General features: G+C 46.2%; 1 protein-coding gene across 1 annotated transcript in view; it reads right to left on the reverse strand.

Annotated features, from left to right (window-relative positions):
* The window catches only part of Sdc4 (syndecan 4), a 19103-nt gene extending 14163 nt beyond the window's left edge, over positions 1–4940 (reverse strand). Inside the window, exon 1 of the mRNA XM_021194082.2 lies at positions 4831–4940. Within this exon, the coding sequence (XP_021049741.1) occupies positions 4831–4908 (78 nt within the window). The 5' untranslated portion in view covers positions 4909–4940. The remainder of the gene's footprint in view (positions 1–4830) is intronic.
* Positions 4941–10361: the final 5421 nt, after the last annotated feature.

Here is a 10361-nt window from a genome sequence, read left to right on the forward strand (position 1 = left end):
AGAGAGAGAGAGAGAGAGAGAGAGAGAGAGAGAGAGAGAGAGAGAGAGAGGATGCCTGGGACACCTGCAGATCCTACAGAAGAGGTGGGGCTGCCAGGAACTGGTTCTTGTTTAAATATAAACCCATCTGATAACCCGCAAACAACCCACTTGGAAGATAAACAAATATAAGATTTGGGCTCCATCGGCCCCACCCCTAGGCTCTACCCTTCCCACCTAGCAGCTGCAGGACTCGATGTGGGGGAGGAGAGAGGTCCTAGGCAAGCCAGGCAACGGTCACTGAGGAACGTCTCCTATTCCACTACTTGGAGGTAGGTTCAGAGCCTCCTTTGCAAGCTCATCAACTTGAAGCCTCGCCCCTCCACAATCTTTTAATTAATTTACTATTTATTTATTGGTGGTAGGGAATTGAAGTCAGAGCCTCAACAGACCAGGAGGTCACATTATTGTTTTAACACCCTAGCAGCTCCAAAAAATGTCACAGAATCCTAGTGCAAATCAAACCTGAATGGCACCAGCTTTGGTTCTTGAATTCAGACCAGTTGAACCCTTGGTGTTCACACTTAAGGGTGTGTGTGGGTGTGAAGAGGTGTACCACTGTCGTACCTGCTCTGTTGCACTGTCCAGGATCCAAGTGCACACACAGGTGCTGTGAATGTTCAAAGGCTCTAGACACTGACGCTGACTCCCAAAAGCCAAGATAAAAACCCAAAACGAACAAAACCCTTCAAACTTTCTTGCCCACTCCAAGATTCGTGCCACGGAGCTATGCTTATTTGCTTATTAGCCAAGAGACTGATAGGAAGTGGTGACTCAGGCCGGCTGTAGTAAGACACAGTTGACTCACAGAGCCCAGTCCACCCCATTCCCCTACTTTTAGGCATTCATTTGGACATCACAGCAACTCAGGCAGTCCAAGAGGCTGAAAAAACAGCTAGGGGCCAATCTCTCCCAACAGAGTCCAGCTCTGCAGCTCCTCATTCAAGCCAGCTCAGCACTCCAAGTACTTGGAAAAGCCTCCTGTTTCCAGGCACTGGAGACGGCAGGAGCCGAATGTCCACCCCACTTCTCTTCTGAGACAGGGACTTTGTTTAGAGTCTACCAAAGAAGCCAAGAGAACTCCCCTTCCCCTCCCCCATTGGGCTGTGGAGCAAGGAGGACACTCAAGTGACAATGGTCCAGCCTCCTCATTTTGGAGACAGGACGCTGAGCTCTAGACACAAGGTATGTTTGCGAGCAACACAGAAGTCGGTCCCCAAGGTTATCTGATGTCACCATTATCTAGAATGTTCTCTAAGGGACAATCTAAACAGACACCTAGCGTTCTCCTGATCTTGGCAAAACACTACATTCCTTTGAGCATCAGCTCTCTGTGAAAATGGAGATAAAGATGCCTATAGTACAGTACCAAACTACAGTCAGTCAGTTGTCTTAGCAGTGAGTGACTTCGGAGCACCTTTTAGAATGAAGTTTTATATGTGAGTTTATTCAGTCATACAATCACGGCCCATGGGGAAGGTAGGAGGAGTTTCAGTAGAAGGAATGAAGCAGAATTCTGGCCCCAGATGTGAATTGGGGAGGGGGGCTCTCCCTTTGCAGAGTTTGATGATGTGATTTCATTTACTGGAGAGAAGGCCTTAGATATCATACTCCTTTTTGAATAATTAGTGCTTAATTCCTAATCAAGTTATCAGAGGGCTGAAGAAGTGGCAAGTGGCTCAGGGAGAGGACCTGGATCCAATTCCCAGCACCCTCTTAGCATCTCACAACTGTCTGCAGCTCCAGCTCCAGGGGAACCGACATCGTCTCCTGGCCTCCATGGGCCCAGGATACGGACATGGTATGCCGACACAGATTCCCGCAGAATACCCATACACATACGGCAGTAAAGCAACAATAAGAAATGAGATGAGAGGGTGGCTCTTCTTGAAACCTCCTAGCTGCATCGTGACTTTGCAGAAGACCCTTCTGAGTTAAGAGGTCTCTCCCAACCCCACTGTGCTCTCCAAATCGTGGTCCAAATATTTTCCCAGATGTGCAGTACACTTCTATGGGCCCCAAGAAGTCCCAAGAGGTCTCACCAGCCACTCATAGGCCCTAGAACCTCCTTGGGCATTCAGCCGCCACTTCCGTGCTACCAAGGAGAGGGTTCTCAGGTAGACTAGAAACGTCTTTAAGTTGAAGACGGGTGGGTGGGAGATACTTCCCCAGAACTACTTGGGATTGGTGCCAAATCAGTGGGCTGTGCCCCTGGGCAGCAACACCTTGGCCCACACCCCTCACCCCCCCCCCAACCACCATCCCAAAACAAGGCTGCCTTTAATTGGCCAGGGTGGGAGGGGCAGAAGGCAGAGCAGGGAATGCTCCCAGCTGGACAGGAAGAACAGGTTTAGGATGGCAAACCCGCCAAGCAGAGGAGAGGGCAGCGGGTGTTTAGCTTGGGCTCCCTTTCCCAAATCTGGGTTTGGAGAAAGTCCCGCATAGCATGAAGATGGCAAGACTACTCTGTGAGAGAGTAGATGCCCCCTGCCTGTATACTCAGTATTAAAAGATGGTATTATTTAATCTTTCAATATACTTTTCTGGAAAACAGGATACAAGAACATAACCACGTGTGCTGGGTTTTGGTGGTGGTGGTGGTGGGATGGTGTTTTGGGGTTTTTGTGAGGGCCTAATTACTCAGTTATCAGAAAGTGCTCAATAAATCATAACAGCTGTTAGCTAAACCCTCTCCCCAGGCTTCATTTCCTGTCTGTCTCTCTCTGTTTCTTTCTCTGTCTCCCTGTGTCTCTCTGTCTCTGTCTCTGTCTCTGTCTCTGTCTCTCTCTCTCTCTCTCTCTCATTCCAAGGGAGAAAGAAAGGCAGATAGTATCACTTGTTTCTCCAGCCCCAAGAGACATTTGGTCCGATTTTTCTGACCACAGTCTAAGGGGGAATCCCTGTGACCCAATTAGAGGCGAGATGCTCCTGACATTAGGCAGGGAGGAGGGAGAACTGAGGTCAGGACCAGAGATTGAGACTGAGGCCTCCGGAAGCAGCTGCTTTAGGCTGGCTTCTCCCCCTTGCTAGATCAGGTCACCCAAAGCAGGCCTGGCAAGACCTACCTCCCCCAAACCACATCCTTCTGACTGTATCTGGGGGACACTGCGGTCGGTCTACTCCTCCCCCAAAGCACCTGCTGGCTTAGCAGCCCGAGGGGAGCTCAATGCCATGTGACTGGCCACGTGGTGACCTCAGCCATCTCCTAGGTCCTTTTTCCTCACACTGCTCAGCCAGCATTCCTTCAGATGTCCACAAGGAAGGACTCTACTTCAGAATAGCCTTCAGCCGCTCGTTTGAGGTTAATGCAACAGGAAGGCACGCAGGGCTCGTTCAGTCACAACCTTTCTGCAAAGATGCCTTCGCTTTAGTGGAAAGCCATTCTCGTTCATTCCACTCACAATACCTTGAGGCTCTCCAATCCCAAACATCAACAGATGTTAGACCAGTCTGGAATTATGGGGAAACGGGACCTAACAGCAGCCACAGGGACGAGAAGATAAAAGCAGGCATTTCCAAGTCTGGCTGTCTAACTTCTGCCTGACTCAGTCCGTGGGTAGCTGTGTGACCTTCAGCAGGTTACTTAACCTATCTCCTGCCGGAGGACTAGTTTAAGAATGGTAAACAGTGAAGTTTTCTGAAATTACACATGCTTGATTCCAAAGCCACCAGGAAGCTATCAGAACAGAAACCAGCATGCAGTGGGTTCTGTATGTAACTGCAATTGTGCATACATTCACCTGGAGCCTCCTGAACCGGATCAACTATTCCCTAAATAAGCCCAGAGAAAAGGTGGCTTTCAAAAGAACATTAACGATTAAACTCCAGATTCTCACTCCCCCTAAAACTTGAACTAACTCTACAAATGGCTGGTGCTCCTGGGTCAGACCCCCCCCTCCCAGAAACTGTCATGCCCTGTAACTTCCCTTGCCTCCTAAATGCCTACTAGAACTGCGCTGATAGGGCCCTAGGTCCTTGTTGACTCTGATCCTGTAAAGGAAAGGTTCCTTTAGGTTCCCTGGGACCTTTTCTCCTTTAGGTCCTTCTCCACACTCAGGTGGGTGCTTCTATTTCCCCGTGTGCGGTTTCAAGCAAAACACGTTCCACAAAACAGTTGTAGCTCAATCTCTAGCCTGGAGCTGATCAGAAGGCTGTCCTCCACTCTGGAAAAATAAGGAACCCAACTTTTTAGACAGCCTAAAGCAGGATCTGTTCTGTTGGTAGGAGAGGTGACCTTAGAAAGAGTTGATCTTGCGTGCATCTTAAGTCAGTCGTAGCAAGACTGTGGCCAGAACGAAGGCCAGGACTCGTTCTCTCCATTCCCCAGGATATGCGAAACGGGGTCCCCCTCACGGCCCTAAAGTTTTCCAGCTCCCGAATACAAGCTGCCCACCCCGTCCCCAGACCATCACAGACTCGAGCCCCCTGCTCTGGACACCCTGAGGACCACTCCGCGCGCAGCGCCAGCACTTGGATCACAAAGTAGGGGTGAGGGTGTGGGAGGAGAAAAGTTGACACCAACTTAGTCACGTCCCACCGGGGAGCCCAGAGGCCAGGCTGAGTTCAGAGCAACAGGCTAGGGGTGTTAGGCGCGTGGAAGAGTCTCCGGCAGCCTTCCCGAGACCCCAGAGCAAAGTTTCCTCATAAAGTTTTCCCTGTCTCGGCGTCCAGAGGGGGTGGGGGGAGCACAGCTCGCGATGCAACCTACTCCCTCTGGATCCCGGGATCTGGGGGGGGGGGACGACAAAGAAGGCACCCCCCTCCCCTCTAAGACATCGCTCAAACACATACCGACTCGCCCGGGACCACGGGGAAGCCTCCGAGGAGCAGCAGCAGCAGCAGCGGCGCTAGCAGGCAGGCAGGCGCCATGGCTTCAACAGCTCAAACCAGTGGCCCGGAGCGGGCGCGCAGCCCTTCTTATAGGAGCAGCCCTGCCCCGCCCCCAGTGCTCGCCCGCACCGCCCGGAATTCCCCCGGGAAAGCTTAGGCCTGCGGGGTGCTGCGCTGGGCAAGCTGGAAACCACTGGGGTGGGATCCAACCCGCCCGGGGATCCGCCCACAGCGTGCCCGCCGGCTCCGAACTGACCCCAATCAGTGGCTCCAGGCGCTGCAGCCCATGATAGTTAACTGATCTACTGCGAGGCACTACGCCTAAAACCCGAGGATCACTGCTTAGCCCCAATTTATAGCTGGGGAAACTGAGGCCCATAAACGGGTAAGATTGACTAGGGGTCTTCTGTTTATACCAGCTTTCAAAGCGGGTGCCCTTCCCTCAGAAGTCAGGGAGTATTCCCCAAGTGGCGCTTGAATTCGGATAGTTTTTGATTAGCAACTCTGAACCGACAACGACGAAATGGTTCAAGTTTTTCCAGGCCTGCTGTCGAAATTATTCCAACCCCAGGGCGCCAGCGCAAAAGCAGCTGGAAAGACAAAGGAGCAAGCCTGCCTGTGCACAGTGTGATTTATCAACTGAAGTGTGAGTTTTGTGTAATACTCACGTGTCACGAAATAGTGATACTCTTTTGACTTGTTCTCTCCCCCATTTAAAAATGAAAAAAAAAAGAAAAAAAAAAGAAAAAGAAGAAGAAGAAAAGAAAAAAACTTCATCCTTAGCAGTGGACCAAACAAAACCAGGAAGACTGACCTCGGTTTTTAAGAGGTTTTTTTTTTTCATCTCTCTGAAAACTAGTTTGCAAGTTTATTTTCTTTCTCAATAGAATCTCTTATTTCTCAAGGCGGCTTCTACACCGGATCCAAGAACGTTGCTTCTAACGCCATACTAACAAAGTAGGTAATGGTAAGATTCTTTAGCCCCACCCTCAGCACAGATACTGATGGGATCAATAATCGAAGAACTAGAGGACACTCACCCCCCCACACACACACACGTGATGGAGAAGGGTTGTCATCCTGGCATTTGAGATGCTGAGGCAAGGGGATAGTCGGAGTTTTAGTGTCAGTGTGACACCCTGTCTTTAAAAAAGTAGGGGGGGGCATACTAGAAACATCAATCAAAAGTATTGATCTTTGACATACTGATACATTGTTCTACATACTGAAACATTGTTCTAAGTGTACATTTGTGCATACATAATGTGGTTTTGGAATTAGGGCGTTTTGGCCTGTCTTAGGATATTCTGAATTCACATATGATCCCTTACCCCTGTTCCTCTTTGAATTGCCTAAGCTAACCCTAACTCACAATGTCCCAGCTCAGCACCACCACCCCCCATAAGAATACAGGCAGGGCATACTCTGTCCTGTTCTGTTCCTTGGCTTTCCTTATTCTAGCCTTTAATTATTTTCCGAGAATGAAAGTCTCTTGTGGCAGAGAGCTTTGAGAGAAAACAGTTTTCCAATACTGACGGTGGGTTTATCTTGTCCCAAACGTAACGGCGAGCAATTGTTCTCAAGTATTTGAATATACTTCCCTAAAAGTTGGGCACTGAGAAAATAAATGAATCACTCTAACTAGAATAAGAAATGCTTTCTCATAAGCTGGGTGTGGTGACATGTGCCAGTAGATTTCTGAATTCAAGGCCAGCCTGGTCTACACAGTGAAGCAGGGCTATGTAGAGAGACCCTGTCTCAAAAAAAGGAGGATGAGGAGGAGAAATCCTTTCTTATTAGCCATGGTTTCATAGGAGAGGCAGGCAGATCTCTGGGGTTGAGGACAATTTGTTCTATAGTTCAGGTTCCAGGTCAACCAGAGCAACGCAAAGAGAACCTGTCTCAAAAGTAAAGAAGTAAGTAAATAAATATTAGAAAAAAAACATTTCGCAATTCAAATGGTTTCCAGTCTTTCCATGGATTTGGCTAAATTGGCCCAGGATGGCCTTAAACTCATCCCACTCTTACCTCAGTGTCCCAAGTAGCTGATGAAACAAGCCTAGGCCAGGCCAGGTTGGTGTAAACAATCTCAAAAACATAAATAATGAACGTATAGCTACTATTTTATATTGATGACTAACATGTTGGTGGCTAACGTTTTGTTGGTTGATGGCTGACCTTATATTGTTTCAAAGTTTAAATATTGTTGTGCTTAAGAGAACTATAAAGCAAAACTGGACCTCTGAATGTTAAGGGCCGCTAAGGGTTGTTTCTGTAATTGCCCGGGCTTGTACAACTTTAACAAAAGGGTTGTTTATGCAAGATAATGGATCACGAGGTCAATCACTGTTTCTGCTTCTGTAAACAAAAGCTTGTTTTTGCTGGAGATAACCTGAACACCTGGAAGACATACCTTAAAAAAAAAAAAAAAAAAAAGAAAAAAGAAAAAGAAAAAAAAAAACAGAATGTTGCTTCATGCTCTTTGCCTTTAGAAACCCCTGACTAAGGTGCCTAGTTGCTACATTTGGAAACCTGGGGTCTGGGGTGTAGACCTGGCATCACTAGCTACCTCTCTTCTTTGTGAAAATGTATCAGTAGTCAGAGTGATGAGTCTCCGAAGGCCCCAGACCCAGGACTATTTACTTATTTGATACTGATGAGTGACCCAAAGGCACACAAACTAAGCAAGCATCCTACCACTGAGATGTACTGCCAGCCCGTTGGTTTGTTTGCTTTTGTTTTTCCGAGTCGGGGTTTCTCTGTATAATCCTAGCTGTCCTGGAACTCCCTCTGTAGACCAGGCTGGCCCCAAACTCAGAGATCTGCCTGCCTCTGCCTCCAGAGTGCTGAGACTAAAGGTGTGTGTGCTACCACCCAGCTAGCCTTTCTCTTTTTTAAAAGATTATTTTTGGAGGGGTCGCTGCACATGACACAGCCCACATATGAAGCAACCAGCAGAGATTTGTTCGTTTGTTCTTTCTTTCTTTCTTTCTTTTTCTTTTTTTCTTTTCTTTCTTTCTTTCTTTCTTTCTTTTTTTTTTTTAGATTTGTTCTTTCAACTCTGCGGGTCCCAAGGATCAATCTCAGGTCACAAGAGGATGGCAAACATGTTTACCAACTGAGCCATCCTGCCAACCCTCCTTTTCAAACACACACACACACACACATATACAAGTTTATGTAATTTAACTTATACTAGTAGTTAGGATTAACAAATAGCTCCCAGAGCTCCCAGATTTGATTCTTCTGAAGTATTTCCGGATGCTGATATCTGGGAAACATCAAAATGAAATGAAAAATAGGGGTAAAGTTGTAGCTAGAATCTACCTCATTTTAGTGTAAGCAGTGTTTATCCAGGCTTAAACAATCAAGTTAGAAGGGAAGAAAATGCCCCACTCAGCAGTTAGACAGACATTCCCAACCAAAGTTCATTTTGGGGGGAGGGGCTTAGTAAATGCTGATCAAACTTGTTAGACCTGGTTTTTTGGCCTGTATCATTATTTATTTTAGGTTTGCTTTGCCATGCTGCGGATCAAACCCAGGGCTTCATGCATGCTAGGCAAGTGCTCTACCGCTGAGCTACAGCCTCAGCTCTAGACTGTATATGTCCAAGTGCACATTGTAAACCTCTCCTGCCTTATTTTGTGGGTTCTACCTTAAGAAAGTTGCTTAAGGGGCTGGAGAGATGGCTCCGCAGTTAAGAGCACTGACTGCTCTTCTGAAGGTACTGAGTTCAAATTCCAGCAACTACCTGGTGGCTCACAACCATCAGTAATGAGATCTGACGCCCTCTTCTGGGGTGTCTGAAGACAGCTACAGTGTACTTACATATAATAAATAAATACATTTCTTTTTAAAAGAAAGCTGCTTAAATTATTGAGACTTTAAAAAGTTGTAATATGAAAACATTTTGATCAGTTGTATTCTAACAAGAGTCGTAATGACAGAAAATTTAATGCCTGGTCTCATGCTCTGGAAAGTAAAATAATATGTATGACAGTGAGTACCTGTAATTCAGCACTGAGACAGAAGGATGTCAAGTTTGAGACCAGCCTCGTCTATTAAAACTGTTTCAGGCAACATACAGAAGAGTTGGAGAGATGAAGTATTTATGTGGTAAACATACATACACGTGAATACACACACACACACACACACACACACACGCACGCACGCACACTGAAAAGTCATCAATAAGTTTCATGTAAAGAATACATGATAAGGAAATTCTGTGGCAGAATGTAGCGTGTAAAATTTAAGTATAAGTAGAAAAGACAATAACTCAAACTTTTGTCTATTCATGTATCTTCTTAAAGATTTGTTTGGTTTTGTTTATGTGTGCAAGTGTTTTTCCTGCATGCATATATATGCACCACACGTGTGCCTGGTACCCAAGGAAGCAAAAAGGGGCATCCGATCCCTTGGAACTATACTTACAGATGGTTGTGAACCATCATATAGGTCCCGGGAACTGAACCTAGGTCCTCAGCAACATCAACTAGGGGTCTTAACTGCTGAGCCATCTCTTCGGCCCCTGCTCCTGTCTTTTCTTTTCTACTTTATTGTTTTAAGATGGACTGTTGAAAACAGCCTAGTGCTCCAGCATTTGATTCAACTAGATACATATAAAAGAACAATGTAAACATTTGTAAGTGTATGATTTATAATAAACTGGGAAACATAATCATTGCAACTATTTAAACATCTAATGAGAAATGTTAGCTACTAAGTTAAAAATGTGCCTTTAAAATAATAGTAACCTGGGGGTGGGGGGTGGGGGATACTGCCAAAAGAAGTTGTAATGGCCAGTTTATAGTTCATAGCAAAAGTTCTTGGACTGTCCCAAACACCTTGAACTCTGGACTTCACTGTCTCCTTTTCAAATTCTGAGAATCTCTTAAAAGGATTCAACTGTTGTTTCGCTGCAGTCATCCCTGGGTTTATGGGATTTGAACCTGGGCTTCTTGGGTTGGGAGCAAAGAGTATACATAAACTGTCTTAATGAGGCGTGGCCAGCTTCAGTAGTAACACTGCTCTGGGGAGGCAGACACAGGGAGATTACATAAGGCTTGTTGCCAGCCAGTCATCCAATCCCAGACCAAAGAGAGACCCTGACTCGAAAAGAAAAAAAAAAGAAAAAAGAAAAAAGAAAAAAAGAAAAAAGAAATCTCAGCACTCAAGAGCCAGAGGCAAGCAAATCACTGGGTGTTCCAGGCCAGCTAGAGCTACATAGTGGGACTCTGTCAGCAACCAAGCTGAATATCTAGGAATGACAGTTGAACTCTGACCTACACACACACACACACACACACACACACACACACAATTTATAATAGCAAATTAAGGTTAAGGTTGCCCAGTGTCCTACATGGAGGCAAAGTTTAAAAGAAGCAAACTAGAAAACCAAAAAGAAAGAAAAAGCTGGACAACACAGAACCTAATTTTTATTAAAAACAACAACAACCAACCAACCAAAAACCCTCAATTTATTT

The sequence above is a fragment of the Mus pahari genome, chromosome 3, assembly GCF_900095145.1.
Source record: "Mus pahari chromosome 3, PAHARI_EIJ_v1.1, whole genome shotgun sequence".
NCBI classification, from domain to species: Eukaryota; Metazoa; Chordata; class Mammalia; order Rodentia; family Muridae; genus Mus; species Mus pahari.